The 25,766-nt window shown below is 43.8% G+C and overlaps 2 protein-coding genes across 4 annotated transcripts in view; one reads left to right on the top strand and one right to left on the bottom strand.

The window, feature by feature from the left end:
* LOC106736645 (urotensin-2 receptor) overlaps positions 1–20,892 on the top strand; it is a 39,329-nt gene extending 18,437 nt beyond the window's left edge. The window contains exon 2 of the mRNA XM_006270427.3: positions 20,804–20,892. The gene's annotated coding sequence lies outside the window, so the exon portion shown is untranslated. The remainder of the gene's footprint in view (positions 1–20,803) is intronic.
* OGFOD3 (2-oxoglutarate and iron dependent oxygenase domain containing 3) overlaps positions 18,251–25,766 on the bottom strand; it is a 99,544-nt gene continuing 92,028 nt past the window's right edge. For 2 of the 3 annotated variants that reach the window (XM_019494343.2, XM_014601800.3), the window contains one exon: positions 18,251–20,985. In XM_019494343.2, the coding sequence (XP_019349888.2) occupies positions 20,854–20,985 (132 nt within the window). In that variant the 3' untranslated portion in view covers positions 18,251–20,853. The remainder of the gene's footprint in view (positions 20,986–25,766) is intronic. The other variant, XM_019494342.2, reaches the window with a different exon arrangement.

Below are 25,766 nucleotides of genomic sequence, written 5' to 3' on the forward strand. Positions count from 1 at the left end.
AAAATGATGAATGTGCTGTTCCGAACAGTAGCGGGTCTACTAAGGGAATATGCAAATTTAGAGGCGCAGATGCATACGGCGGGTAAGGAGTCGCTGGAGCGAACAGCAGAAAGCTTTGGCCGTCCGAGACACACACGAGCTCTAGAACCAGAAGCGGTCTAGCCATGTTATTGCAGTGCTGCACCTTGGCTAATACAGCCTATTTCTAAGCAGTCACAGATGACAGGGGTAAGGAGAAACTAGCAAGCTTTGTCTCTTGAATACAATATGCTTTTGCTACATTAAACATACATGTTTGTATAATAAGACCAGGTAGTGTTTAAGCACTGATAGGTGATTGGAATTGGTCTCAAGATACGTAAACTCCCTGTTCACATTCATATTGTTAGATAATGTCTCGATGCAACTATAGCAGCTGCATTAATCCTCATACTGTATAAATCTGTCTAGGTATTTCCATATCTCTAAGCAATGAAAAGGTGAATGAAATCTCCATGGTGATTTTCCTGAGTAGGCTTCATTGAGGATTCTGCTCTTATCACTTCTTACGCTCTAGGACTCTTGGTTTCTTGTTTGAATTAGCAAGTAATTGTGGCTGACAGTGATTTAGTCCATCCAGGTGCAAATCTACCCAGCCTTTTGCCTGACTTCAGACTAACATGGCTAACTACCACTGACAATGTTTCACCAGTGTCTGCCCCCATTTGAAATCATTATTTACATTGACTTATTGCACTCCAGTGGGACCAAGATTTCACACCTGAAGTCAATGATAAAACTGCTATGGTCTTTATGGGGTCAGAGTTTCATCCCTGGTTCTGCAGATGACAGCAAAAGCTTTAATTGTTTCATAAATGGAATAGGCCTTATGAAGGCATTCGCTTGTAATCCTCTAACTATCTTTAGGAAATAGAGATTTATATAAAGAAAAAAGACTTGAGGGGAAAGTCCTAGCAGATATTATGGTAATAGCATCAGTAAGACCCCATCCAAAAGGCTTACTTGTCTCTTTTTCCTAGTTATTAGATCTCTCTAATGGATATCTAAAATGCATATTATTATACTATCTAATCACAGTTGTTGGCTTTAATTTTCCTCTTTTCATAAGTGTCCCAGGGACACCGGGGCTATAGGGAAACCCCGGCCCAAAACCAAAGAAAAAGAGAGTACATACTTACCCCTTGCAGGAGCCGAGGGCAGCAGAGGAGTGCATGCCGGGAAACCACCCGCGCGTTTCATTAGCCGCGCTCGGATCCAGCTGAAACTGGGTGATGTCAGCGAGAGACGCCACCCGGCGGGAATAAAGTGCGGCCCCGGGAGCACAGGAGGGAGGCTGCAGGAGATCAGGGAGCCCTCAGGGAAGCCTGATGTCAGGAGCATGCACCCGCGGGGTTTCTCTGCCTTGGGCAGGGAAAGCTGCAGCAGCGCCGGGAGCGGCAAAAGCAGCGAGAACCGCATCTACAAGGACTCCAGCTGCGGAGCCGATGAGAGAGCCGGTAGGAGAGCTGGGGAGGGAACCAGCTGCGAAGCCGGTGGGAGAGCTGGCTGGGACGCCGGTGAAGAAACCAGAGAGAGAGCCGGCAGGGACGCCAGTGAAGGAGCCAGTGGGAGAGCCAGCAGGGAAGCCGGGGAGAAAGCCCGCAGGGGCAACAGGACCTCAGGTCTCGTAGTCCTCGGACCGGAGCCCAGCTTAGGTCACTGAGTCAAGCTGGTCGGGGACAAGGGAAGAGACAAGGCGGGGCTGGTAAGAAGAAGCTGAGAGATCCACGACTGAAGGTGGCGTTTGGCTGGGGTGTAGGGAAGGCTGGAGCCCCGTGAGTGCCCGCCGAAGGCGTGACGGCACTGGAGGCTGCGGCAAGGGGGACCACCACCACTGAGGGTCCAGTTAAGGCCGTGGCTGGCGAGTTTCGGGGGCCTGCCACCGTCACCCGGGGCACCCTCTGGGGGCCTCCCACAGGACCGGGGCAGACCCGGTCAGCCACCCGAGCAAAAGCAGCCCGGGAACGCCTTTTGGAGCAGAGGCGGGCACAATAAGTATCTGGAATTCCAGGCTGAGCACTGTAAGCATGGATTGATGTTTCAAGACATGGATGGATGTTTGAGGACAGACACCCTTGATACAAGTAGTCAACAAAACTTAAATTCAGCCCTGAACTCTGTAAACCAGGAGCCTTCAAGAAGATACTTAATTTCCTGGGTAGTACAACCAACTGGCATACATCAAGCCCTGGGCATTGTTTACATTGACTAAGTGTGAAGTTGCACTCTATTTAATGATGATATTGCAATTAAATACTTAAGGAGTTGAAGAAAGGGCTTCTGTGCTGCCAGTACTTGCTTTATTCAGAATGCCAGTCAGCAGTCTGACTTTTTCAATAATGCTTTTCTTTTCATGGCCAACTTGTTGTGTGGCCCATAAGAAAGGTGCTACACATAAGCCTGCTGATCTGTTGCGACTGTTACACCCTAACAAAGGTAATACATATCTTCAGAATTTAGGGGATGGGAAGGGGGGCTTTAGGGACAGGACAGGAGGTTCAAGAGAAAATGGTCTCCATAGTGGCAGGACACAGAGCAAGTGGAAATAGGTAGCAGCAGGTCATTAGCTCTCATCTTAAGAATAGACATCTTGCCCTTCGTTATAGGACTGTGATGTTAAAAAGCAGGAAATGATGTCATGAAAGATACTGCCCTTAACAAAACACATCTTGTTTTGCTTTCCTTTCACAAGCATTAAGTGGGACACTTATCATGAAGAGCTTTCAAGCACCAGTTTCAAACCATCTGCAGAAAAAGCTTCATTCGACACTTAAGTCCTCCAGCTGAGATATTTTTTTTAGGACCACCAATTCCCCTTGAAACACAGAAACTCGATCTCCCACTGATGTCAAAGGGATGTTTACACAAAGGTTAAGAATCAGAGATTGAATGCGGCTGTTGTAGTAACTGAACTTTTCATTATTTATTCTTTGTTCAGTTCTTTACTGTGGCATGCCATATCACTCAGTAGAACTATCAGCAACTCTTACGAATGATTTCCCCTCTTCTCTGTCTGTTTCTTCCTTTATCCCTTATGCACTTCCTTCCCAGCAATATCTTCTGAGTTTTCATACGGACCCCATTTTCACCCCACTCCTTATACCACCACTAAACCAGGCAGTGGAACAGCTGCTGTTGATATTTAAATGGTCATAATCAGACTTTATGGTTAATTCCCCAGGGAAAGTATTGGGGATCAGAGAAATTTCGCACTTCTTGGAGCTCTTGTTGCAGGGTGTCTGCCAATACAGTAAGAGAGCCCTATATTAACTCTGACCAAGCATGAAGTGGGTGATTTCTGCCAGCAAGATTGTTAGAGACCTGGTGGCAGTCTACAGAAGAGAAGGTGCACCAGTGCCACTAAATCTCATGTTAAAATCAGTTTGGTTCCAGTGGAACACACGCTTAATCCTGATGCTCTTCAAGTTCATTCAGCTTAAATCAGTAAATGATCAAATTAATCTAAGTGTTTTTGTGCAATATAACCAGCTATTGTCTCAGTCTTCGCACTTGTGCAATTTTCTAGTATAGATAAGCTGTTTATTTCTTCTCTCTCCTTTATTTGTTTCAGAGGAAAATTTAGATTTGGTCGTGCAGTGATTTAAGCACCTCCCATAGGCTGCATGTCTCATACCTGTGCTCTAAAGTTGGATTTTGGCACTTGCATTTTCTTTATTCCCTTATTTCCATTCAGTGAGTAGGGCTGTTTCCTTTATTGTGGACTTAATTAGATTTCCTAGAAGGTGGTGTATAAAGACTTGTTGTGATGCACAGTGGAGTGGAAAAAGATCATCTTTGCTGCTGGGAGATATCAGAAAGCTTCAGTTTCTGCTATATACATTTATAACATCCTTTAAAATATGCTGCTTGAGAACTGAGCTCTAGACACACTGACCTTGTTAAGAGGGGCATTAAATCTTACAGGTGAAACTTACCCCATCTTCATTCCCTAAGTGTTGTTAGGGGTTTTAGGTTTCTTTGCATTGTTTACTACTTATAATGCGGTGAGGTTTTTTCCTGCACAATTCTGTTACTCGGTGCAGTCACTGAATTTTTTTCAGCACGTTAACAGTCTATAGCTTAAAAAACTAAAATTGATGGGAGCAGTATCTGGACTGGATAGTGATTACATGCTGAGCTTCTAATTGTTCAGTTACATCTGGAAAACTAAATAAGAAGGATATGTGGTTAATTAAGAATTGGTTTAATTACTGCTAATTTTAACCTTCCAAAATAGAGCTGACCTTACCAGCTTTGGAAGTGCTTACTCCTCAGGGCCTTTATATGGCAAACAGGCAAATTTCTAATCTATCTTTAAAGTGTTGGGGTGGCAGCTTACTGCTTGCATTCCTGTATTTAGCATGCTTTGGTCCTTTTGTTTAGGTTAGATATCTCTCTCACTGGGAGGGTAGTAAAACACTGGAACAGGTTACCCAAAGAGGTTGTGGAATCTCCATCCTTGGAGGTTTTCAGGACCCAGCTAAACAAAGCCTTGGCTGGGATAATATAGCTGGGGATGGTCCTGCTTTGAGCAGGGGGTTGGACTTCCTAGATAATCACCTGAAGTCCCTCCCAGCCCTCTGTTTCTGTGAGTCTATGATTTTTGTCCATGCCCCCTGAGTTCTTCTTGGACAGAATTAAATCAAACAGAGCAGACCTCTGCTGGTGTCTGGGGTGGTAAGATTCCCACCACATATTTCAACAGAATTCCTGCTGGTGAAATTCTCTACTGGTTCTCTCTGCCTCCTTTAACCTCGCTTTGCATCACCTACATGGCCCAAAGTAGCTTTGGCAGATCTCTGAATTCAGGCCTTGTATTCTTCCAGGTGTCTTACTGACCTCTGAATTTAAATCAAGCACTTGGAATCTCTTGTTAGAACGGCTTTTCTCTTGCAACACAAGAGAATTATAAAATGAAAGAATAAGTCAGGTTGGAAGGTGCCAGCCATCCTGACATGTTATTCACTACCCGAACAATTAAAATGAGGCAAAGTGTAACAAAAGCTGTTAGTCTGGGGAAGAAACATAAACCCAAATCAGCAACAGGACAGCTGGAGTACAATAAGTTTCCCTTATTTAGAACTGCTCTGATTTATGGAATACAGCAATATAAATGAATGAACATGTCTATTTGTATCATATTACTTCCTAGCCAAAGAACTTAATAAGGAAAAACAAAAACCAAAAACCAAAAAAAACAAGTGTGGGGGGTTGGAGTTGGCTCTATATACAGGGGTATAACTGAAAAGCCTGAACAATGAATTTAGCCTGGTACAAGCTAACAGCTTTCTCATAAGCCCACAACCCTTAAATACAGCGATCCTACTTCCGTTATTTACTCTGACCAAAAGTCTAGTTAAATATTAAGGAAACATTTTAAATATGTCTGGAGAAGCCTGCTAATAAATGCGAAGCATAGTAATCCACTTTCACATTTACTGCAGGGCAAGAGCATGCATATAGGCAGTTATTATGGAATAGCTGCCAGGATGTGAATTTGCAGCATAACTTCATGTATCCACATTCTGTGGTGGGGGTCAATTAGAGAAGCCCATGGACAAATTAAAACTCCATCCAACATCCAAGTCCTTCACATTCTGTATGCAAAGTTATCCTCTTGGCATTTTGGGTGAAAGAATACTTAGTACCTCCAAGAAAAGGGATCAGATTGGACCTTGCAACTGACAGGAGACCGAGGCTAATCTCGAACTACTCAGATCCTGTTGGAAATGCATCAAAAATGCCAAGATGGATAAACCTATACTGAGCCACACTCCTTATGGCTTGTTTGTCACTTTAAGAAAAACCATTGTTCTGACAGTCATCTATTTTAAAAATCCAGCCTTATAGTGCCTCCACAGATGCACCATTTCTGTAACGTTTCATTTACAACATACTTTCATTTACAACATACTTGGGGTTTTGTTTTATTTTTTTTGCTATAAAAAGAAATCTTAAAAGCATTATTGCAAGTGGCATCAATAAGGAAAATTCTGTGAAATGGAGGAACTGTCAAAGTAAGTTCATTTTAAAACCTGACAACCTTGACAGCGGCCCTCGAGCAATGCAGTCACGTCATTCCAGTAGTTACCCATGGTTACAAAATTATTGAATGAAATAATCCTCAAGAGGTTTGAATTCTATAACTCAGACAGGCATAGCGAACAATCTGGAATGATGGCTAGTAAAATACTCCATGGTGGATTTTAATTGAATGTTTCATCAAATTGATTCAAATTAACGTGCCTTGTCCAATCTGAGCCCCAGGCTGCTGAGGAGAAGAGAGTGCCATGTGGGACCCGTCTGACTAAAAATAAAAGTGTTGCAAAGAAAGGAGAGTCAAGCAAAACAGTTTTTCAAATATCCCATAACCTTAGGTAGAGAAGCAACATGAAAAAAAATGTAGGCACCGTTGCAGAGTGCCAAAATGACAGATATGGGCAAGTAATAATAGTATTTCCCAGAGTGCACGAGTGGGGCTGAGACAATACTTTGCCTTCAGTACCGTGTATACAGAATAGCTGCAGTCAGCTAGCCAAGATCATTTATGATGTTAATCCCTACTAGATCTCATAGGCTGAGTCATCTTAGCTATACACAGCATACTCTATGCAAATATTTATTGCGCATTGGCTCACTCTATGGACTCTCATGGAACTATGCCAGTTTATACGAGTGAAGGATCTGGCCCAGGCCTTTTTTGGCTTGTCTTAATGATTGCTATTGTACCCTTAGGCGTTCTTGTTCTTCATATAAAATTCTTTGAATCCAGCTGAGGAAGCTGGTTAATGTGGCTGGAAATTTTTCACAGCATGCTTTCTTGAATACCCTTTTTTATAATATTGTGCATAAAAAAAAATCTTTGGAAAATAGTTTTGCAGGTTACATTTAAAGTTAAGCTTGGTATTTGATTTTTATAGAAATCATAGTTGAAGGATTTTAACCACTCAATTTGCATTTGATTCAAAAGGAATTCAAAAGGACAGCAAAAACAGTCTTTTTGAGTTTTCTGATGCCGTATAATCTTTGATCCATATAATGTTTCTGTGTCTGTGACAGGTAAGCTATGATGCACATCTCTGTGATTTCTAGCTGGGTTTTGGAGATGGTTTGAGGACGCTGCCTAATCATAAGACTGTTGGGATCTAGTTTTTTTAAATACCCCAGCCAAAGCTTTCCCACATTGGTGCATTAAAGCAGTCTGAATTCTTTGGCTTACTCTCATGTGCCCATTTCACTTCTGTCCTGTTGGAAGCTTTAGTGAATTTGCCTGCTGTGGCAAAGTCCTGTAGGCAAAGGAGCTCTGCAAATTGATCTGGACTTCCACTAAGCTGAGTGAGTTATCGTTCAGTGCCTTGTTCAACCCCTTCGCCTGTGTTCTACTCTGTGTTTGGGCCGACAGTAAATCTTACTTTCTTGTCACCTTCCAGAGACGTGTTGTTGTCCAATAGCATTTCAGATCCTAGCACTGTTTGCCAGCTCTACCAGCTAAGGGGACAAGCCCTCCATTCTTCTTGCCATTGAATAAATGCCAAAAAATTTAAACTTGCAGCAGGGTGGACCAGCTTGCAGTCCTCCCTAAATTGTACAGGTGGGTGTCATCATCATGGCTGTCCTCGGGAGTGCCACAAGCCACCTCCATCTGATCATACTTCCCCCTTTCACCATCATCATAGCTTCCTCTCCTTCCTCCCATATATGATCCTCACCTTCTCAGTGCCATCCGATGCAAGTTCCACCAGCTTCCTTCCAGCACACAGACACAAAACACCAGCCTCCTGGAGGCTGGACATATTCCCTGGCTCAGAACAAGAGCCCCATATTCAACTTGTCTGCCAAGCACTAAACACTTGCTGGGTGGCCTTCACCTGGGGGCTGGCCAGCTTGAGTAAGGATTTCTCAAGTTTCCCAAGTCGAAGAGTGTGATTTAGGATTCTTGTAAATGTCAGTTTTACAGTCTGCTAACAGGAGGAGGAGGAAAGCAGACAAAGTAGCAGAGCCCTGGCTCCACTGTGACTGCTTAATGAAAGAACAAAGGTTAGGCCATTCTGGTGTCCTCTGCCCACTGCCCCCTTCCAACCAGCCAGATGGTGGATGGTGCAGCCAGGTGCTGGATTGGGACCACCAGCTGGATCCAGACAGATTGGGCACCACTGGGATCAAAGGTTGGGCACCACTAGTCTTCCTCATTTTGCAGAAGTCCTGATTGCTAACAATTCACAGTCACTTTCACCACTTCCTTTTGAGGCCATTTGAGTGCCCAAACATGGATTTAGGTTTCTAATTTTAGACACAACAAGCACTTTTACACATGCTCGGAGGGGATGGCATTTTTATTAGAGCAGCTCCGAATGCCACTCTAATTGAAGTGCCACTATATCTCCTGTATCAGCATCCCCAAGCTTAAAAATGGCGGTTGGGGTGCTTGAATTAAAGCTTGTTCAATAAGCTTTAGCTCAAACGCCCCCATCGCCATTTTTAAGCACAGGGATGCTGATACACAAGACGCAGGAAGCTGCTGGAGCACAGTAATTGCCATGCCATGGAATTCCAGTGTGTCAGAGCAGCCTCCACACTCATATATAGGAGCCCTTAGATTTAGAAGCATTGACCTGATTGCTTGCAGTTTCACTAAAGAATAATTTTATTTGTTTAAAAGCTAAAACCTCATTTGGCCAAAATTTTTACTTTTAGCTAATCTAAAAAAATTCTTGCAATGCGTTTTGGAAGCCTGCAACCCCACAAAGAAAGCCCCATGTTAGCTGAGATTTATGTGCACTTACAGGCACTCTAGGGCCCTTGACACAACTAAAAAGCACTTGTTTAAAAAAAAATGCAATAGTAAAGCTCAAAGCAGCAACCCAGGAGCAGTGAAAAAGCTAAAACCCTTCCTCCCACTTAAATAGCTTCCTATCCTTTGTATTTTTTACCATCTTCAAGTTGCTGGAAAAAATAGATGCACCTTGCAGCATTCTTGAAAGTCAACCTTGAACTAACTGGGACTGAGGAAGGAGGAAATTCAAAACTATGTGATACTTCCTCCAAAAAAGAAAGCTTGGCCAGCAGCTCCTTCACATGTCTTCTCAATAAGACTTCAGCACAAGCAGATTTGAGTACTGTATAACAAGGTAGTCGGATGCTGGTTGGGAAGGAGTCTCATGTGTAGGCAGATCAACAGTTAATTCTTTCCACCTGCTCACAGTGGCAGCTGTGGTCCATTTCCCACACTTTTTAAGAGTGGGATTAGAGAGAGAGAAAAAAAATAGTTGGGCCACAGAAGGAGAAATAACTCCCAGCCCACTCCTTCAATTCTGGTAGAGGAAGAAAAAGGTATGCAACATGGTCTGATACCAAGCCCTGGCTGGAATCTTCACTTGTGATGGCAGGGTCCTAAGTAAAGGCAGAAGACTGAGATGATCAAGGAAACAATTATTTTTAGAGCAGTGTCAGCAAGATGCCTCCACGCAGGATTCGGCTCTGATAACACTTTTGGTTTATAGACCCTCTATCTGTGCTTAATAGCAAGGAGTGTCTTATTCAGGAAGGATCATTAGAGGAAGAAAAAAAGTTAGTATCTGACTTGGGGGGGCCTAGATGGAAATCCCAGCTAGGGCTCTGAAATATGCCTAACTTCCCTTGGAAGTAACAGTGTTTACAGCATATAGGGATTCACTGAATCACAAGCCATCTGGAGGAGCCAAAAAGCATTTAGAAAACGAAGTGGAGAGGCCCCAAGTTCCAGCTCTCAAGATGAAAATATAAAGGTTCAAGGGGAGGATTTAGTTAACAAGGAAGATATGAGACTGTCAGTGCTAATGAAAGGAATTACACCTGAGTGCTTTCACCACAGATTGAGCTGCATACTTGTCAAGATGAATATTCCTCAAACTGCAGGAGAAGCATTCCCCACACAATGTTAGCCTATGGTATTGGCAGAGGGAAGACAGCAGAGGGCCTGAAGCTTCCTGCTGTTTGTAGTCGGCGCTTTTCTGCCGTTTGAACAGTCTGCGTGGGTATTTAGGAAGATAAAAGGAGTAGGGCCAGGGCCAGATCTCCGGTTATGGTGGGGGCATGAGCAAATGGAGAAAGGTGCTTGGAGTGGACACTTCCCTGGAAAAAGCTGAGGACTAGGACCCTTGTGCTCTAAGTTTAAGAAGAGTTACAGATGGAATAAGACTTAGTTCTTTTCTGTAATACCAGGAATATCACCTCAAACACATGATCAAGACAGTCTCAGCTAAGGAGGGCCTAAAGGGGTTTAGTGGGAGAATTAACATGCTCCACCTTGCATTATTTTTAGATTCTTGCTCACAGAGACTCTGTAATGTTATACAAGGTACAGTGAGTATGGATTGTGCCCATAGGAGCTTACATCCAAAAAAGATTAAAACACAATTTTGCTACAAGATGCATCCAAAGGAAATGACAGAAAATAGCACTTTTCCCATCATGACTTACTGAGCTTCATATATTCGCTACAACAAATTGAAGTGCTACCACAATAATGAGCATGAAATGAATAGATTGAGTAGGTGAGATGGATTTGAGGGCCTTGTGGAGGAAGTAGGTTTTATTAAGGGATTTGAACAAAAAGAACCCTAGCTGCTTGACTCGTGGCTATTTCTGGTTACTTGCACGAGTTTTCTTCGAGCAGTAAAGCTGAAAAAGATCCACTTGTAGAATTAGACAATAATCTAGAGCCTTGAGACCAGTGTAGTAAATTACTTCATGCCTAACAACTTTACATGTTTAATTTACTCTTTTGCTTGCATTAAGTATTGCACCATGCTTCTCCCTCACGCTAATAAAGAGCAGACGAGAGTCTGTTATCCATGTAACACCATTCTTTTCTGAATGTCAGACATCCCAAAGAAGGTATGGAGACATCAGAAAATCTTAGGAATTGATTGTTTGCTATTATGCTCTAGACTCAGTATCTGTGACTGTAATGCATGGAAAAATTGAAGCAGGTTAAAAATACTCAATACAGATTAGCTTTTTTTCACCTCCTTTGAAATGGGGACTGCAGAGATTATGCTAAATTAACTAAGACTTGGCTAGTTTCAGGGCAGTGTCTGTAAATTCTGGATCCTTTACTGAAATGCCATCTTACCTTTTTATTCAGTGAATCATATTTAGGACAGTGACACACAAGGAGGACTCTGAAGTTATGCCAACTTTTCAGGAATAAGTGCATATATAAGACCTAAAATATACTCACCTGCTGGTAGGGAAGAAATTCTGTGGTAATCAAATGCAAAAATGCAGGCTTAGAGCTACCACTGTTTTTCTCCTTCAACCGTAGACAGCACCTATATAAAAGGAACATGGTAGAAAAGGCTCCTGCAAGGGCTGGAACTGACAGGGGACACCCTAGGGTGCAGGCAGCACAGTAATTGCAGAGAAACTCTCTAGATTTTTGTAGTATCTTGGTACCTTGGGAAACTGAGTAAGGTAGCTACCAGGGGTGTGAGAACCAGGCCCTATTCGATTCGGATTCACATTCGGCCCGAATCAGGGACAATGATTCAATTAGTTGATGCAGATCACTGTCCCTGATTCAATTTGGCCGAATCTGAATCTGAAGATTCGATGCTGATTCAGAGAATTCTACATCCCTCAAGGTGCTAGTGCAGCTTGTGAACACTGCAATGCTGGCATGGATGGAGCATCCCACAGGAGCGCAGGGGAGCCTTCCATGTGTTAGGCGGCAAACTTGGAAGTGGACCAGAAGTACTTCTGGTCCGCTTCCAGGTCTGCCAGGGAGCGCACGGAGTCCCCCCACACCCCTTTGGCTCAGCGATCGACCACAGAGGAACCCCAGGTGCCCCCCCAGACCCAGAAGGCACCAGCCGCTGAGCCGGGGAGATGTGGCGAGGGGCCTCAGTGCACTCCCTGGCAGACATGGAAGTGGACCAGAAGTTCTTCTGGTCTATGTCCAGGTCTGCTGCCAAGCACACTGGAAAGCCCCCCATGCTCCTGTGAGACACTCCATGCGCCCCAGCATCGCAGCATTCATGAGCTGCCTGCTACTTAGAGGTATGTGTCTGTACTTAGTAATTAAAAGTGCCTCGACACAGCAGAATTCTTAGCACGATGCGAGTACTCGGTGCAAGGGATGCCTCGCTACAGCGGGAAAAACCTTGGTGCAGTGATCAGCTCTCTCCAAAACTAGCAGTTGCACCGTTTGGATGCATGCTACCAATTGGCTCATCGTAAATTATTCATACCCGGCGGCTAGCAATTGGCTCACTAGCCGTATAAAAGCTTGGGTAGTTTCCGCCCAAGTCGGAGAACTCCGCGTGCACGTTGGGAACGAGTTCCTCGTGTACCTTGGAGCAAAATTGGAGGCCTGATCAACCACCAACCACTCCCCGTCGATGACCGTCCTGACGTACCCCGTACCCTGCATGCTCGGAAACATCGGTGTGCCGCCCGGGTTCTTCTTTGTTTTTGTAACCTGTACGGAGAGTGCCTACACTGTGTGCATCGACGCAAGTCCCTGTACGTCAGTTTGTAAGTAAAGTTCTTTTCAATTCAACCAGTACGCGTTTGTGCCTAATTCCACTCCATCGTGGCCCCATTCCGGCTATACTCGGCACCCACAGTATGTAGAAAAAACATTTAAAGCTGTGTCTATGTCCGAATGGCCAAATGTTTCTGAATCTTGCTGAATTGATTCAGAGAGATTAAAGGGTCCTCTAATTGAATTTGGAGTCGGAGATTCGGCCACCAAATCGGGCCGAATCTCTACCGAATTGAATCAGGGACCGAAGCTTCGCACAGCCCTAGTAACTACATGTATTTAGTGTGATTTGTGACTACAAGTAACACTTAGATAAATATGCAACAGGGCCAAATTCACACAGCTTTTGTGAAGGAAAATTATGTCCCTCTAAGCTATTACACTTTGTGTGTCAATAAAAGAATGAGGAAAGAACTATTTTGTACACGAAACTTCTTGGACATTGCAGGGGGTGGTTTCCTACCATTTAATCACAGGAATTTTCCCATTTTTCTTTAGTACTGGGAGAGCACCTCCATCCCAAAGGTGCACTGTCAGGCACAGGCTTATTTTACACTGGCACCAGTTGGTCCCCCTCTTGACTTGCAGAGCAGAAAATCAATTTCACTGAGAAATGCATCAGTAGCACTAAACTGAGAAGCTGAGCCAGAGAGACTGTGAATATGACCACTTCCCAGGAACATCCCAAAGCTGAGCCAGTTCCTAGTAATATTTTTTTCTCTCTCTCTTTTTCGAGTACAGCTGTGCAACTAAGAAATAGTTAATCTAGATGACACCTCTAGACTACCCTACAGTCTGACAGCCTTCATAATAGTGCCCATCCATTGACTCTCTTGTTGCGATCCTACAATCTGACCCAAATAGCATGGTCAAATGTCCCACTAAAGCCAATGGGACTTCACCCATGAGCTGAGATCTGTCTGCATGAATCGGGTAGCAAGATTGTCAGTGACCAATACATGTTAAGGAATCCAAAGATAAAATGGAGGACAGAAACAGAGAAAGAAAAATTTCCACTGTTTCTTTTCCGTAATTCAATACTTGATGCCTGTAAGTAATGAGAAAAAGATAAGCATATTGTAACAGCAGGTAAATGTGATCTTTTATTCCAGTACGAGATGAAAGTAAATATAGGACAGAAACAGCGGATGTTCTTTGAGGCCTGTTCAATATTTGTAAAAGAAGGAAAACAATAAGGTAGCTGGAAAAATGAAGGGAGCTAGATAAAAAGCAAAAGAAAGAAAGACCCTATTAAATAAAACTACACACCACAGCATTTTTTCCTCAGCTAAAGGCCCTTTCAGAGATTAATTGGTTACGCTGACTGAGTTTAGACATAGTATAATTGATGTATTAAATAAGCCAGCTTCTCGAGTATGATTGAGAAAAAATAGCTATGTGCACAGATGCTGTAGTGACCACCCAGCTCAATACCTGGCAGTAGGATGGAATTTAGACAATTATGTGAAGGAGCCAAGCAGAATGACCTCAGTTGCTTGTGACTGAAAAAAGCCATGCAACTCTAGGATAAAGCTACCTTTTCAAAAGCAAGTATGGAGACAGCTGTAAAATCTCACAATGATGTAAAATCATAATAAAAAGAGCTGAAAATAAGCCAGATAAATTTTAGGAGCTTTTTCTCACCTTCTTATGGACTATATGCACTTAATATTAGGAGATGGTGCCATTTTAATTTCAGAAATATGAATGATCAAATTGAATAAAAATTGATAAAGCAAAAGTACCACTTTTTACTCATTCAATTTAAGTTTGAGAAACCCTTGTTTAAAAGGTCCAATCTGGATTACACTGGGCCCCATGAAAGCTACACTAGGCCCAAAATTATATATCTACATGTTATATATAGCCTTCAGTCTGCCCATTTAACAATCATTGCTGTTGCTGGGAGCTGTGTTGCCCTTGTTTAGGACCTTCATCAGCTACCAGAGTCAAACTCTTGTCATGTGTTCATAAATTTACACATGGACATAATGTAAGCTCAAGATCCTGACACACTGACCACACAAGTGATCTCACTTTTGTAGAACTTAATATAAAAATATCCAAAACCATTTCAAAATCTATCTACTCACAGAAATAACTGCTGTGCATAGGCTGCAATATGTGTTGTAGACATATTGTAGAATTTTAGGGTGCAATAATGTAGCTACTTTTTGGCAGGGAAATGAAAGTCCAATGGAGACCTGGCAGACAGGATTTAGTTAAGAGGAATAATTAGAGGTCATAGGCCAGAGTAAAGAAACTGATCTTTTTGTCCATCAGCCAGTCAACCAGAGATCAACACCTGACACCCAAATGGAAGATGATCAAAGGTGACAGAACAAGTGCCCACACAGGTGCTTAAGGACAAATGGCAGTCAGTTACCACGCAGCGGACTGGACAAAGAAACTTCCAGTTCTGCATACCCTATAAAAACGTAAACCAAGTGAAGAGGGGAAATAAGCCTTTCACTTACAGAAACATTTTGTAACAAGAAATAAAGTTTAGTATTTGATAACTGTTGTGGCTAAGTACAGACAGTCAAAAAGCCCAAGGCTGAATCGATTCAGTCTTTGCAGTTTAGTCTAAACTGCAGAGATTAAGCTGAGAAACAACTAGACAGACATTCACTTCTGATGCAGGAACTGTAGACACAAACCTGCAATGGCTCAGGCCAGAAGCTGGGGGACGCTAGAGCACGTAGCCAGCATGGGCTATGTGTTTGCTTCTTCTTCCTGCTGCCCGCTGAGATCTCTGGGATTTGCAGTCCACAATCACTGCATCAGGACTCTGCAGAGTTGCTCATCACTTCCTCTTCCTGCTTTCAGGTGCCTTTGGGATTTGTAGTCCACAGTCACGGCCAGCAATAAGTTTTTAGCAGGGCAGGGCAGGGCAGCTCTGTATTTGGGGGAAGAGAAGCTTAACTCCTCTCCCTGGCCCTAGACCCCATCTGGGTTTGCCTCCCCCACCAACCCTTCTATGCTGGAGCAAACAGCACAGCCCAGCCCAGAGCTGGAAAGCATGCTGGGATGCTGGGGGACTGTGATTTAATTTGAACCAGGAAGGGGCCTGAGACAGAAGTTTCATAAACCGGTTTGACCCAAATCAGTTAAGTCTGATACTACATTCAACCAGATTTATCTTAAACCAGTTTCAGCCATTTTGAAACCAGTTTATGTGCACTGAACTTCTGTCCTGTTACAGGTTTAAACCAGTTTCTGATCACTTAAACCAGTTTATGTGCAACTTCTGTCCCTAGGCAGCAAGTATAACAACCTACCTGGACTGCTCTACCACTTCACAAAGTGGGCAGCAAGTGTCAGAGGCATTCACGAAAAGATGGAAACCAGTCCTGTGCCCAGCCAACCTTATACTCTGTCTTTTGGGTGTGCATAGGTGACGAGTCTTCTCTGCTCAATAAACTTTTCAAAATGATGAACTATCACCAGGGAAATAATCTATACACTAAGTTTTCTTGAAGGCCCAACATTAAGACTGCATGAAAAATATGAGCTATACCTTGATCTTAAAAGTAGCTCATTATAGCATCACTTCTGAAATTTTTCAGACTATGGACTATGAATGGTGTTAATACAAGGAAAATTAAAATAGGAGGGTGAATGAAATCCAGTTTAAGAACATTTTCCTCTCTCATATTCCTGGATTTGCAAAACACCCAAGGGCAGACTTTGTATTTCATGTAGATAATACATTTTTAGGAAAAATCTCGAATTAGCCAGAATATCAGCCTACATTTGCTGAGCTGTGGTTGCAATACTGAAATTAAAGGCAGACAATGGTCCTGCAGCATGAGAGACATGTAACTACACAGAAATAGTTCCATTGAATTCAGCAGCATGAAGTCACTAGCATCTAAGTACTTGAGACATCAGGACTATGGGGTGAAGTTACCCATGCAACAGGACTAACGACTAGAACCTATTTGGCATCTCTACACATGCATATTAATGCAGTGCAATAAATTGGTGCATATTGTGCTGGAGTTTATTTCTTCCAGGCGCTGTGTTTCCACATCCATCTGGGACCAGAGCACGTTGAGCCTGTGTGGTGCAGCCCCAACTAGCAGGATGTCCAGAGAAATGGGGGTGGTCAGCCTGCTAGCCCAGGGTTGCTACAACCTTATTCAATGTGCTGTGAGGGTGCTGGCTGGGGTATGAGGGTGCTCCAGTGTCAGACTAGAGGCAGGCAGCGGCCCTGTACTGAAGCACCCTCATGCCCCAGCCAGCCAGGTCAGTGTTTACATGTGCAGTGCTGCACAGTAAAAAACTGTGGAGTATTTACAAGTACTACACTGAAAAATAGGGCCGTACATGTAGATACAAAGACATTTACTGCAGAGCTAATTAGTCAACTCCACAGTAAACATTTCATGTAGATGTGCCCAGAGACAGTTAAATCATTCACCAGATCACACAGCAAAACTGCTTTCAAAAATACCAGCTGGTCCTCCAGGATCTTCATAAAATATAATATTATGGGTCTTACAAAAACACTGATATTCAGATATCTGCTAGACCCTACATAGATCACAAGGAAATTCAGAGGGGCTCAAGTTATTTAGATCCACCTTCTGCAAGTGCTGAAGAGTTTGGATCTGGAGTCTTGGTACAATCCATTACAGAGAGCTGAATTGGCCAGGACATGTGGACTCAGATAAGCCTTTGCTCAGAACTTTGGTGGAGATTGAGGATTTTGGTTTTGTCTTCACTGGTATGCATCATTTTGTTTAATAGAACAGTCTGGCACAGGGGCAGGCAAAATGTGGCTTGCAGGCCGAATGCAGCCCACCAGGCCATTCTATCTGGCTCACAGGGCCTCTAAAAAATTTAGAAAATTAATATTTATCTGCCCCTGGCTGCCTGTCATGTGGCCCTGGATGGCTTGCCAAAACTCAGTAAGCGGCCCTCCGCCCAAAAGAATTGGCCACCTCTGGACTCTGGCATCAGTTTAATAAAAGACCTTTTTCTCCTACATCAACAGAACATTAAAGATACAGTCTATACTTTCCAATTGGAGGAACAGCCTGAGCCTGAAAGAACAAATTAGTTCCAGCAGAAACTGGAAAGTTTAAAACTTGAAGGTAAAAACTCAAGCATTCTGTAACTTAAAAACCAATTAAAGGATCGCAACCATTTTGAATAACCTAAAATAAATTAACTCAAATTTATTGCTAATGAACCCTGAAATATTGCAGCCCTAATCTGCCTCATGAATATCTAATTGGCACCTTTCTTCACATGATTATTCTGTTGTACCTAGAGGTCATGATCAGAATCCTTTTAGATTAGACTGCATTTCCTTATACCCACCTCCACTGTCCTCATGGCTGTACAGAAATTCTGAGAGAGAGGCTTGAATTACTGTGCTGCCTTTTTTTTTTTTTTTTTTAATACAAGGATTCTTGTACCAGGTACAGAGCATAAGTGGACTTTGTGTCAGTGGTATTGCACAGGTTTGATTATCAAATTGATAACATCAGTATTAAGACAAAAAACTGACTAGCTAATGATGGGGAATAAGGAGGGGGCAGGTTGGCAATGTCTTTTACTGGACCAACTTTATAGTTGGGAGAGATGTCAGACAAGCTTTTAGGCACAAAGTTCTTCCTCAGGTCTAGAAAAAAGCCTCTCCAACCCCACTGATTATAAACACAAATACACAAGTTGCTTTTACATTTTTTTAATGTCAATCAGATTTACAGTATGAAAGAGATGCACAGTGCTCTGTGGACATTATTGTAGGCAGTAACTTTGAAATGTGAAAACATGAAGAAGCTGCTTGAAATTCCCCATGCCCCAACCCCGCATTGTGTAGAGATGCTCTTAATAGCTGTTGTTGATAGAACAAGTGCTTTATAAAAGGGCAGCTCTGAAAAATGTGTCATTTTCATTCAGCACAAATAAGAGCCTGAGAGAGACAGAAATAACCAATAAACAGTTTAAGGTGACAAAGCACTAATCAAATCTTGCAATGTTAATGGGTTCACAGAGGTGACATGACATATCTGGCAATGAAAATTCTACTATAACAGAGCAATGCAAACTTAAAGAACTACGGTTCACAAAGTAATTGAGGTGTCCAAATATTATGTGGACCTGGCCCCATGTTTAAAAGTGCAAGATCATTTCAATAACCAAACTTCAACTAACTGAATCTGCTGATGTTCATCTGACCTTGCACATAAGGTACACTAGAAACCTGATCTAAAACTCACAGAAAGTCTTACCTTTGACTTTAGCAGGTTTGTATAAAGTCTTAAGACATGGTATCCAGTTAATTTTATTTTCCTCATATCCAGATTTTCCTCTACTTTCTTCTTATATGAAAGTCTCTCTCAGGTCTGAGCATACCCAGAAAAAAACTTATTACTGACTTGTTTTGCTGGCACATCAACTGATAACATTATTTACAAAACCAATACAGCTGCAAAGTCGAAAGAGCCCCCCTGTATACTGAGCTACAGTTTAATCCTCTAGGATTTAGGTATTTCCAGGGTCATAAATAGATTCTAAAAAAAACCCAAAGTCTGAAGTGCAGGTGATCAAAGCAGTTTCCCAGAAGCAAATTACAAGAGACTTGCACAGAAGCAACGCAGATACTCACTAGACTGAAAGATTCAACAGATTTGCATCAAACTTAATTGAGGAAGTTTCTTTTCCCTTACAATTAAATTACCAAAATGCTAATCTGAATATCCTTTAATTACAACGACAAAGCAAGGTATGTGACAAGACTAGTAAATTGTTATGCTACTTCATTTGTATTATGGTGCAACTACTCTTTTTCAAGTTTTTAAAACAGATCTTAACCAAGTGAACAAACCACACAGTAGCATGTACGGTTAAGGGCACACCTTCATACTAGACCCAAGCAAACTGCTCAGAGACTTCTGAACAATTTAGCATACTAAATAAACCAGAAGTTAAGCACTGTTCTTTAACTGCAGTGTTGTACATGTTGTGGAGCATAAGCACAGATCCAGAGTTCCCTTCAATCCAGAAAATAAAGGTAATTCAGGCCCAAAACCAAAAGTTCCTGAGTGCCTCGGTGCCATAACAACAATCTGGGTTGTAGGAACCATAAAGTAGAAAGAATGACACTTTTTGTAAGTCCATCTTGGGCATGATTTATAGAAGTGCTCAGTACTTGCCTCTATCTGCCCTAGGGGACATCAGTGGAAGTAGTTTTACTTATCAATCATAGCAGCAGAGTGAAGCCAGTGCTAAGAACTCTGGAGAATGCCACTAGAAGGGTATACCTATATCACAGTGCCTCCAGCTTGTGTGAACCTACCTCAGCTCAGGTAGTGTAGCCAGCCACATGAATAAGTGAATATTCACCCAGCTTCGCAGGTATGTTTGAAGTCCTGCGATAATCTCAGTGCAGACATACCCTAAATCAGAGAAGGATGATGTACCCCAAAGGCACTTAAACTGAGCAGCCTAACTTCCCAGTAGCTCCAGTAAATTGATATTACAATCACTTTCATATTTATTATAAAGGGCCAGGTACACAATACTTCAACCCAGGCCAACAGGATGCAATTTCTTGGTGCTCTTGGTATCCTTCATGCACTGCTAGAAATGCTTCCCCCAAATCCAATGGTTACTGATTTATACCAAACACTTCCAGCCTGTCAGCTGAAACCTTTTTTTTCTTCCAATGCGTCTAGCTATAAATATCTGTATTAATTTTTAAAACATTTCAAGTAAGTTCCATAGCCAACCCACAGGTGTGCATTCACAAATAAATGCCCATGTCAAGGAGAATGCATTTCTCTGGTATTAGTGTGGCCAACAGAACAACACCCAAACTCATCCGCTAACTTTGATGGTGTGACTAAATGGATGTGGCAACATTTAAAGTGTTAAATAATATTGCACCATTGCAATATTACTGCAATATTGAAAACACTGAGGCAAGGAATGGCAAAACGTGGTCCAATATGTTCTTCATATTCTTTAAAATGAAGTATCCTTAAATAAGAAAACCAGGGGTTCCTTGATTTGATGTCTGACCCATTAGAACATGAAGAAAACAAATCATTTCCAGGTGTACATACCAAATTAAATGCGGTCGTTAAGGCACTGTTTGCAATGTTTATGGAGGAGGATGTGTGAATACAAAGCAGTACATTAGAGTATTACACAATTGAGAAACTGAGTGGGAATTCATATAGCAAGTTATCTATATTTCTTTTCTTTTCTGTGTTGCAGGGCTTCTGTCATTCCATTTGACCTCCCATTCTGTCCCAGGAAGGGTTACGTTAAGACTGGATCCCCAATGCCATGGTCCGGATTGCAAGTGAAGGAGATGGTGACGGCATAGCGAGTGCCCCAACGAACCTTTTCCACCCGATGAAGGTTCTCTGACCCAGAGGTGAAAAAGGAAACCCGGCCTGGAAAAGACAAAGTTAGACAATCAGTCAGTGCCGTGGCACAGATCAGACACTTGACCACTGGTTCTCTGCATGACACCACTCTTGTTGTCTTGGCCCAACTGCTCCTTAACTATCTGAAAGACTAGGACTTCACCATGAAGACAGCTTAATAAGCTGATTAAAAGGTGCATCAATCCTTTGTGCTAAAAAAAACGGAGACAGAGGTTCAGCTGTGTTTATAGCTGCTTAAAGAGTAGGGAGGAAGCCAAGGGAAGTATGGATCCACCTTTAAATTGCCCTAATAAAAGAATAGCACAGGTGGGCTGAACTGCTAGGAAAGAAATTTAGATTTTTTTCCCTTCACACTGGGCTCTAATTTTAGACAGACACAGAGGGGAGCACTGCAAGGTAGCCCAAGCTTTCAAGTGGAAAGGAGTCATTTTCCTCACTCAAAAGAAAACCTTCTAGATAGTTCCAGGAGCAGCGCTAATAGACTGGTGCCAATGTTGTGTCCACTGGGCTGCTCTGTGGGTGGACCAGCTGCTTCAGGGCTCTGTATCGATGGCAGAGGATAACCCCTCCCCACCTACCAGGAGTAAACGGATACAATTTCACACCACTATGAACTCAGTTCCATTTACACTATATTATGTGGGGAGGAAGGAAAAACAAAAACAGCCTTCCTTAGAAATCTGCACCACTTGCAAGGGCCAGACATGCGGTCCCTGCACCTCCGAGGCCAACAAACCGTCCCACACAGCATTGAGGAAGGTGTCATGGCTCTGTCCGTCAAGACATGTCTGCAGAGCTTCCTCCCCCAGGCAGGGGGTTGCATATTCCCCACCCAACTGCAATATGCTGGTCCTGATTCCTTATAAGAATAAAAATTGTATGGCTAGAAATGATGATGATAGGCAGAGGGTTTTTACTTGTTCCCCACCCCCAATAGATTACCCAGGTACAAAGAGAGAGATTCTTAAGCATGCACATACCACAGATTACCAAATGTCCTCCTTCCCCTGGAAAACGTCACATATCCACCTAATAAGGTCACCCAACCCCCACACCCCCAGACTGGAAAAGATCACGGCAGAGAAGTAGTTAGCCACGTTAGTCTGAAGTCAGGCAGAAGGCAGGGTAGATCTGCACCTTGTAGACTAACGAAGTCAGATGTATAGTAGGAGCTTTCATGAGCCCAAGTTCATTTCGTTACACATGATCAAATATCCTTTCAAAACATCCGATGAAATGAGCTTGGGCTCACGAAAGCCCATGCTATCCATCTTTGATTTAGTTAGTCTACAGGTAAAGATCACAGCAGCCTTTATAAGAAGCTGTGACAATGCAAGGCTTTATCCCAAGTATTTGCTTGTGCTGTGTGTGCACGGTCAGAGCATTCATTTTTGGCCAAACCAGAAGGTTCTGTATCATACTTCAGTGCAAATCATCCTGTCCTTAGAAACGGAGCAAAGGCACAAATGAATGGCTTCAGGGATTACTTTGTACATGAGTGACTGGTGCCTCCTGAATCTGAGGGGGCACCCGCAGAAGCCACCGACCCTGTTGGAGGGGCACCAGCCCTACTGACAGCAACAGCATCAGCCATCGGGGGGGGGGGGGGGCGCACCGGCCCCATCAGGAGGGGCACGTGCACCCCCTACCAGTCGCCTATGGCTTTGTAAAGGGCAAATGTTCAGTCCAGTACCTCAGTGCTTCCCCACCAATGAGACTGCCAGTAGAAGTGTTACATAGGGCTTGAATGTTATTTTTAAAGCCAAAGACTTACAGTGCTATCAAAATAACCAGGTGACATTTAAACCAGAGGCAGAAGTATGGAAAGATCAAGAAAGGGAACACTAACAACACCTGAACAGTCTTTCATTATTGCAGAGCGCCAGCAAACAGCCTAAGAATGTACTGAAGAAGGGTTTAGCGAGTGGCTCAGATCCATGGACTGTTCAAACCTCCTGATGGGCCAGTAACATTTATCTGCGCAACTGTTTTAACCCAATTTCGTATGTTTTCCTACTCAGGCAATTTTTCCACTAGTCAAAGTAGCTTGAAGTCTCTGGTAAGCTTATCCTGGGGAGAATTCATACCAACAACCTGACTTCTACGTAAGGGATATTATTTGCAAGATGTTCATCACTAAGTCACTGGAGGCATTTGACTGCCCTCCTGCAGTGTGAACGACATCAAGGTAAATTGCTCCAGCAGTTAACCGGGTCTACATTCTGGAGCCAGGCACACACAGCTGTTATGAAGCAAGAGCGGAAACGCTAACTGAAAAAGTCCAGAAGCTTGCATTCTTCAGTCCAAAGCAAACACAGCTAGACAGATCTTGCAGGGTGTATTTACAAACTGAGCCCTGCAGTTCATTTTGGTGAGGCTCAGAGCAAACCGTCCTCCAGGAGGTTCAGCTGCAGTCCAGACAAACTGGTGGAGGGAGCCTGTCTTAACTGCTGAGCAGATTGAGAAGCCATATGCCACATTATGCCCTGCCTGCAGCTGCATGTCAGTGGTGGGTAAAGCTAGATGTAGCATGCTCAGTTATATGTGCAATTCTTTATGTCCCCGTGTGACCGTTTTTTCTGGATGAAAGACACAATCCAGGAAGGCAACGTTTCTGGAAAACCCAAATGGACACACAGCTGGCATCATCAGGATTTAACTGAAAGCCTGTTTGCTCTATGAATGTCCTTACTTACCTCTTATTTCTGCTCCATTTATATGCTTGGTTCTCTTAATAACCCATGGTCTCACCAGCTTTGCCAGCGTCCATACTTAAACAGACCTTCAAGCATTTTTGTTCACTCTCTTATTAAAACCAAATCAATCAGACATGTTTCAATTTACCATTAAAAACAGTTAATTAAACTTGGTTTTTTGCATTATACAGGATATGCCTTAATTTTCTTCTTTCACAAAACTCTCTAACGGCCAGCAAAAGCTCTTTTTATAGCTTCACTGCATCAAGTCTCTATTAACACTGGCAGAAAGCAAAAACTACCTGTAGTTGCTGGGTGGCTGAACAAACACAAGGCCTGCAGAGGAAGGGAGTCCCATTCTCTCTCCTTGGAAGCAACTTATTTCTCAAACAAGCTACACTGAACAAGGTGCAAATAAATACACAATGCATCTAAAACAAGCAGCTTTTACTTCAAGGACAGGCTAACTCGGCAGAGTCTAATTTATAAGATGCTTTCTAATGGAGAGTGGGGTTTCTTAGACATTTGTGCTAGCATGGGCAACTGGTGCTGCCTTAGGGGGGGCATGTCCCCCCTCCCCCCGAACCAGTCCTGCTGACCGGAGGGGGGGGGGGAGGAGGGAGCGTCCCCTGTGGGCAATCCTGCAATGGCCCATCGCTACGATCACTGCAGCCACTTCCGGGAGTGACTGCGGTCGCTTCTGAGAGCAAGCGCTGGCCGATTGCTACAGCCACTCCCAGAAGCAGCTGCAGTGATCGGCCGGCACTTGCAGGGGAGGCACTGACACTCCCGCCTGCCCCCCCTGCCTGTCACCTAAGTGGTGAGTATGGCTCTCCGGGGGTGCATGTGCACCCCCTACACATCACCACTGTGTGCGAGTGAGAATGTACTGAAGGAAAAGTGAAAGAAATCTGTATGGATGGAGGGGCAAAGGCAGTACTGAGCTGGCTCTGGGGAACATAAAGGTGTGAAGGAAGGTAGGGCCTGGAGGCTATATTAAGTGCAGAACTAGAGCAGCCACAGGACATTGGGGAATCACCAAGGAGGAGGGCAAAAGAGGGCAAAGGGAACACAAGGAAGATAAGGGAAAAAACTAGGGAACTGTTTAGAATACAAGAACAGATCCTCAAACCTTCACTGGCAATATAAAGAGGCTGCAATGCTGGTTTAAACCCTCAGCCAAGAAGCCTTGGCTAGTCAACCGGGCACAGTCTCTTACATTCTTCCCTTTACAACAGGAGACATGGTGCGAGTATCTATTCAATATACATTCCTAATTACCACAACAACTCCATGGATCCTGGAGCTACTCTGAATTACACCAAACATGAGCCTCTGTACTGGTGAAATGCAGAAATAGCGTTACTCTTGTTTGCCTCTCCTGGCTTCGAGGGACCCAGTTCAACTGGACCATAGACAGACTCTCCACATGGCTTAAGCAATAGCCATGGGGCTGGGGCTGCTCAACCAGGGTGGGCTGGGGTGTGGGACGGAGCCATGAGCAGTTGGTTCAAAGGTGGGGGGGGATGCTCCCTGTCACTGTGCATACCCCTGGGGAGACATGGGGGGGATGTATCCCCTGGATTTGTGCTTGGGGCAAGGGCAGGCTGCCAGCTGCAGGCTTGGGTGCTGCGTCGGACTCTTTCTGGCAGGAGGCTGGGCCAGGGCTGGGCAGTGGCAGCACTGAGTGGGATACAGCCACCCCAAAATTCGCGAAAGCCCTACCACAGCTTCCTCTCCCAGTGCCTGCACCACCGTATACCCTGCCCCAGTCCCCTCGCCGAGAAAAGGCCAGTGCAGCCCTGGCCCTGAGCCCGCAGCCTGCCCACACCCCATGCACAAATGCAGAGGGCACATGCCCCCATGCCTGCCCAGGGGTGTGCGCAGCAGCAAGGAACTGTCCTCCCCACCCCCCCAACACTCCGCACCTCCCAGACAAGCTGCCTGTGACTCTGTCCTGCATCCTGGCCCAGCCTCACTCCCTCCCTCACTATGAGGGGCCTCTGTACCCCCCACCCCTTCTCCCCACAGACTTACCGGCAGGTTGCTGCTCTCCAAGCTGCCAGGCTACATTCCTGACCACATGCGTGC

This window comes from Alligator mississippiensis, chromosome 8, assembly GCF_030867095.1.
Source record: "Alligator mississippiensis isolate rAllMis1 chromosome 8, rAllMis1, whole genome shotgun sequence".
NCBI lineage: Eukaryota > Metazoa > Chordata > Crocodylia > Alligatoridae > Alligator > Alligator mississippiensis.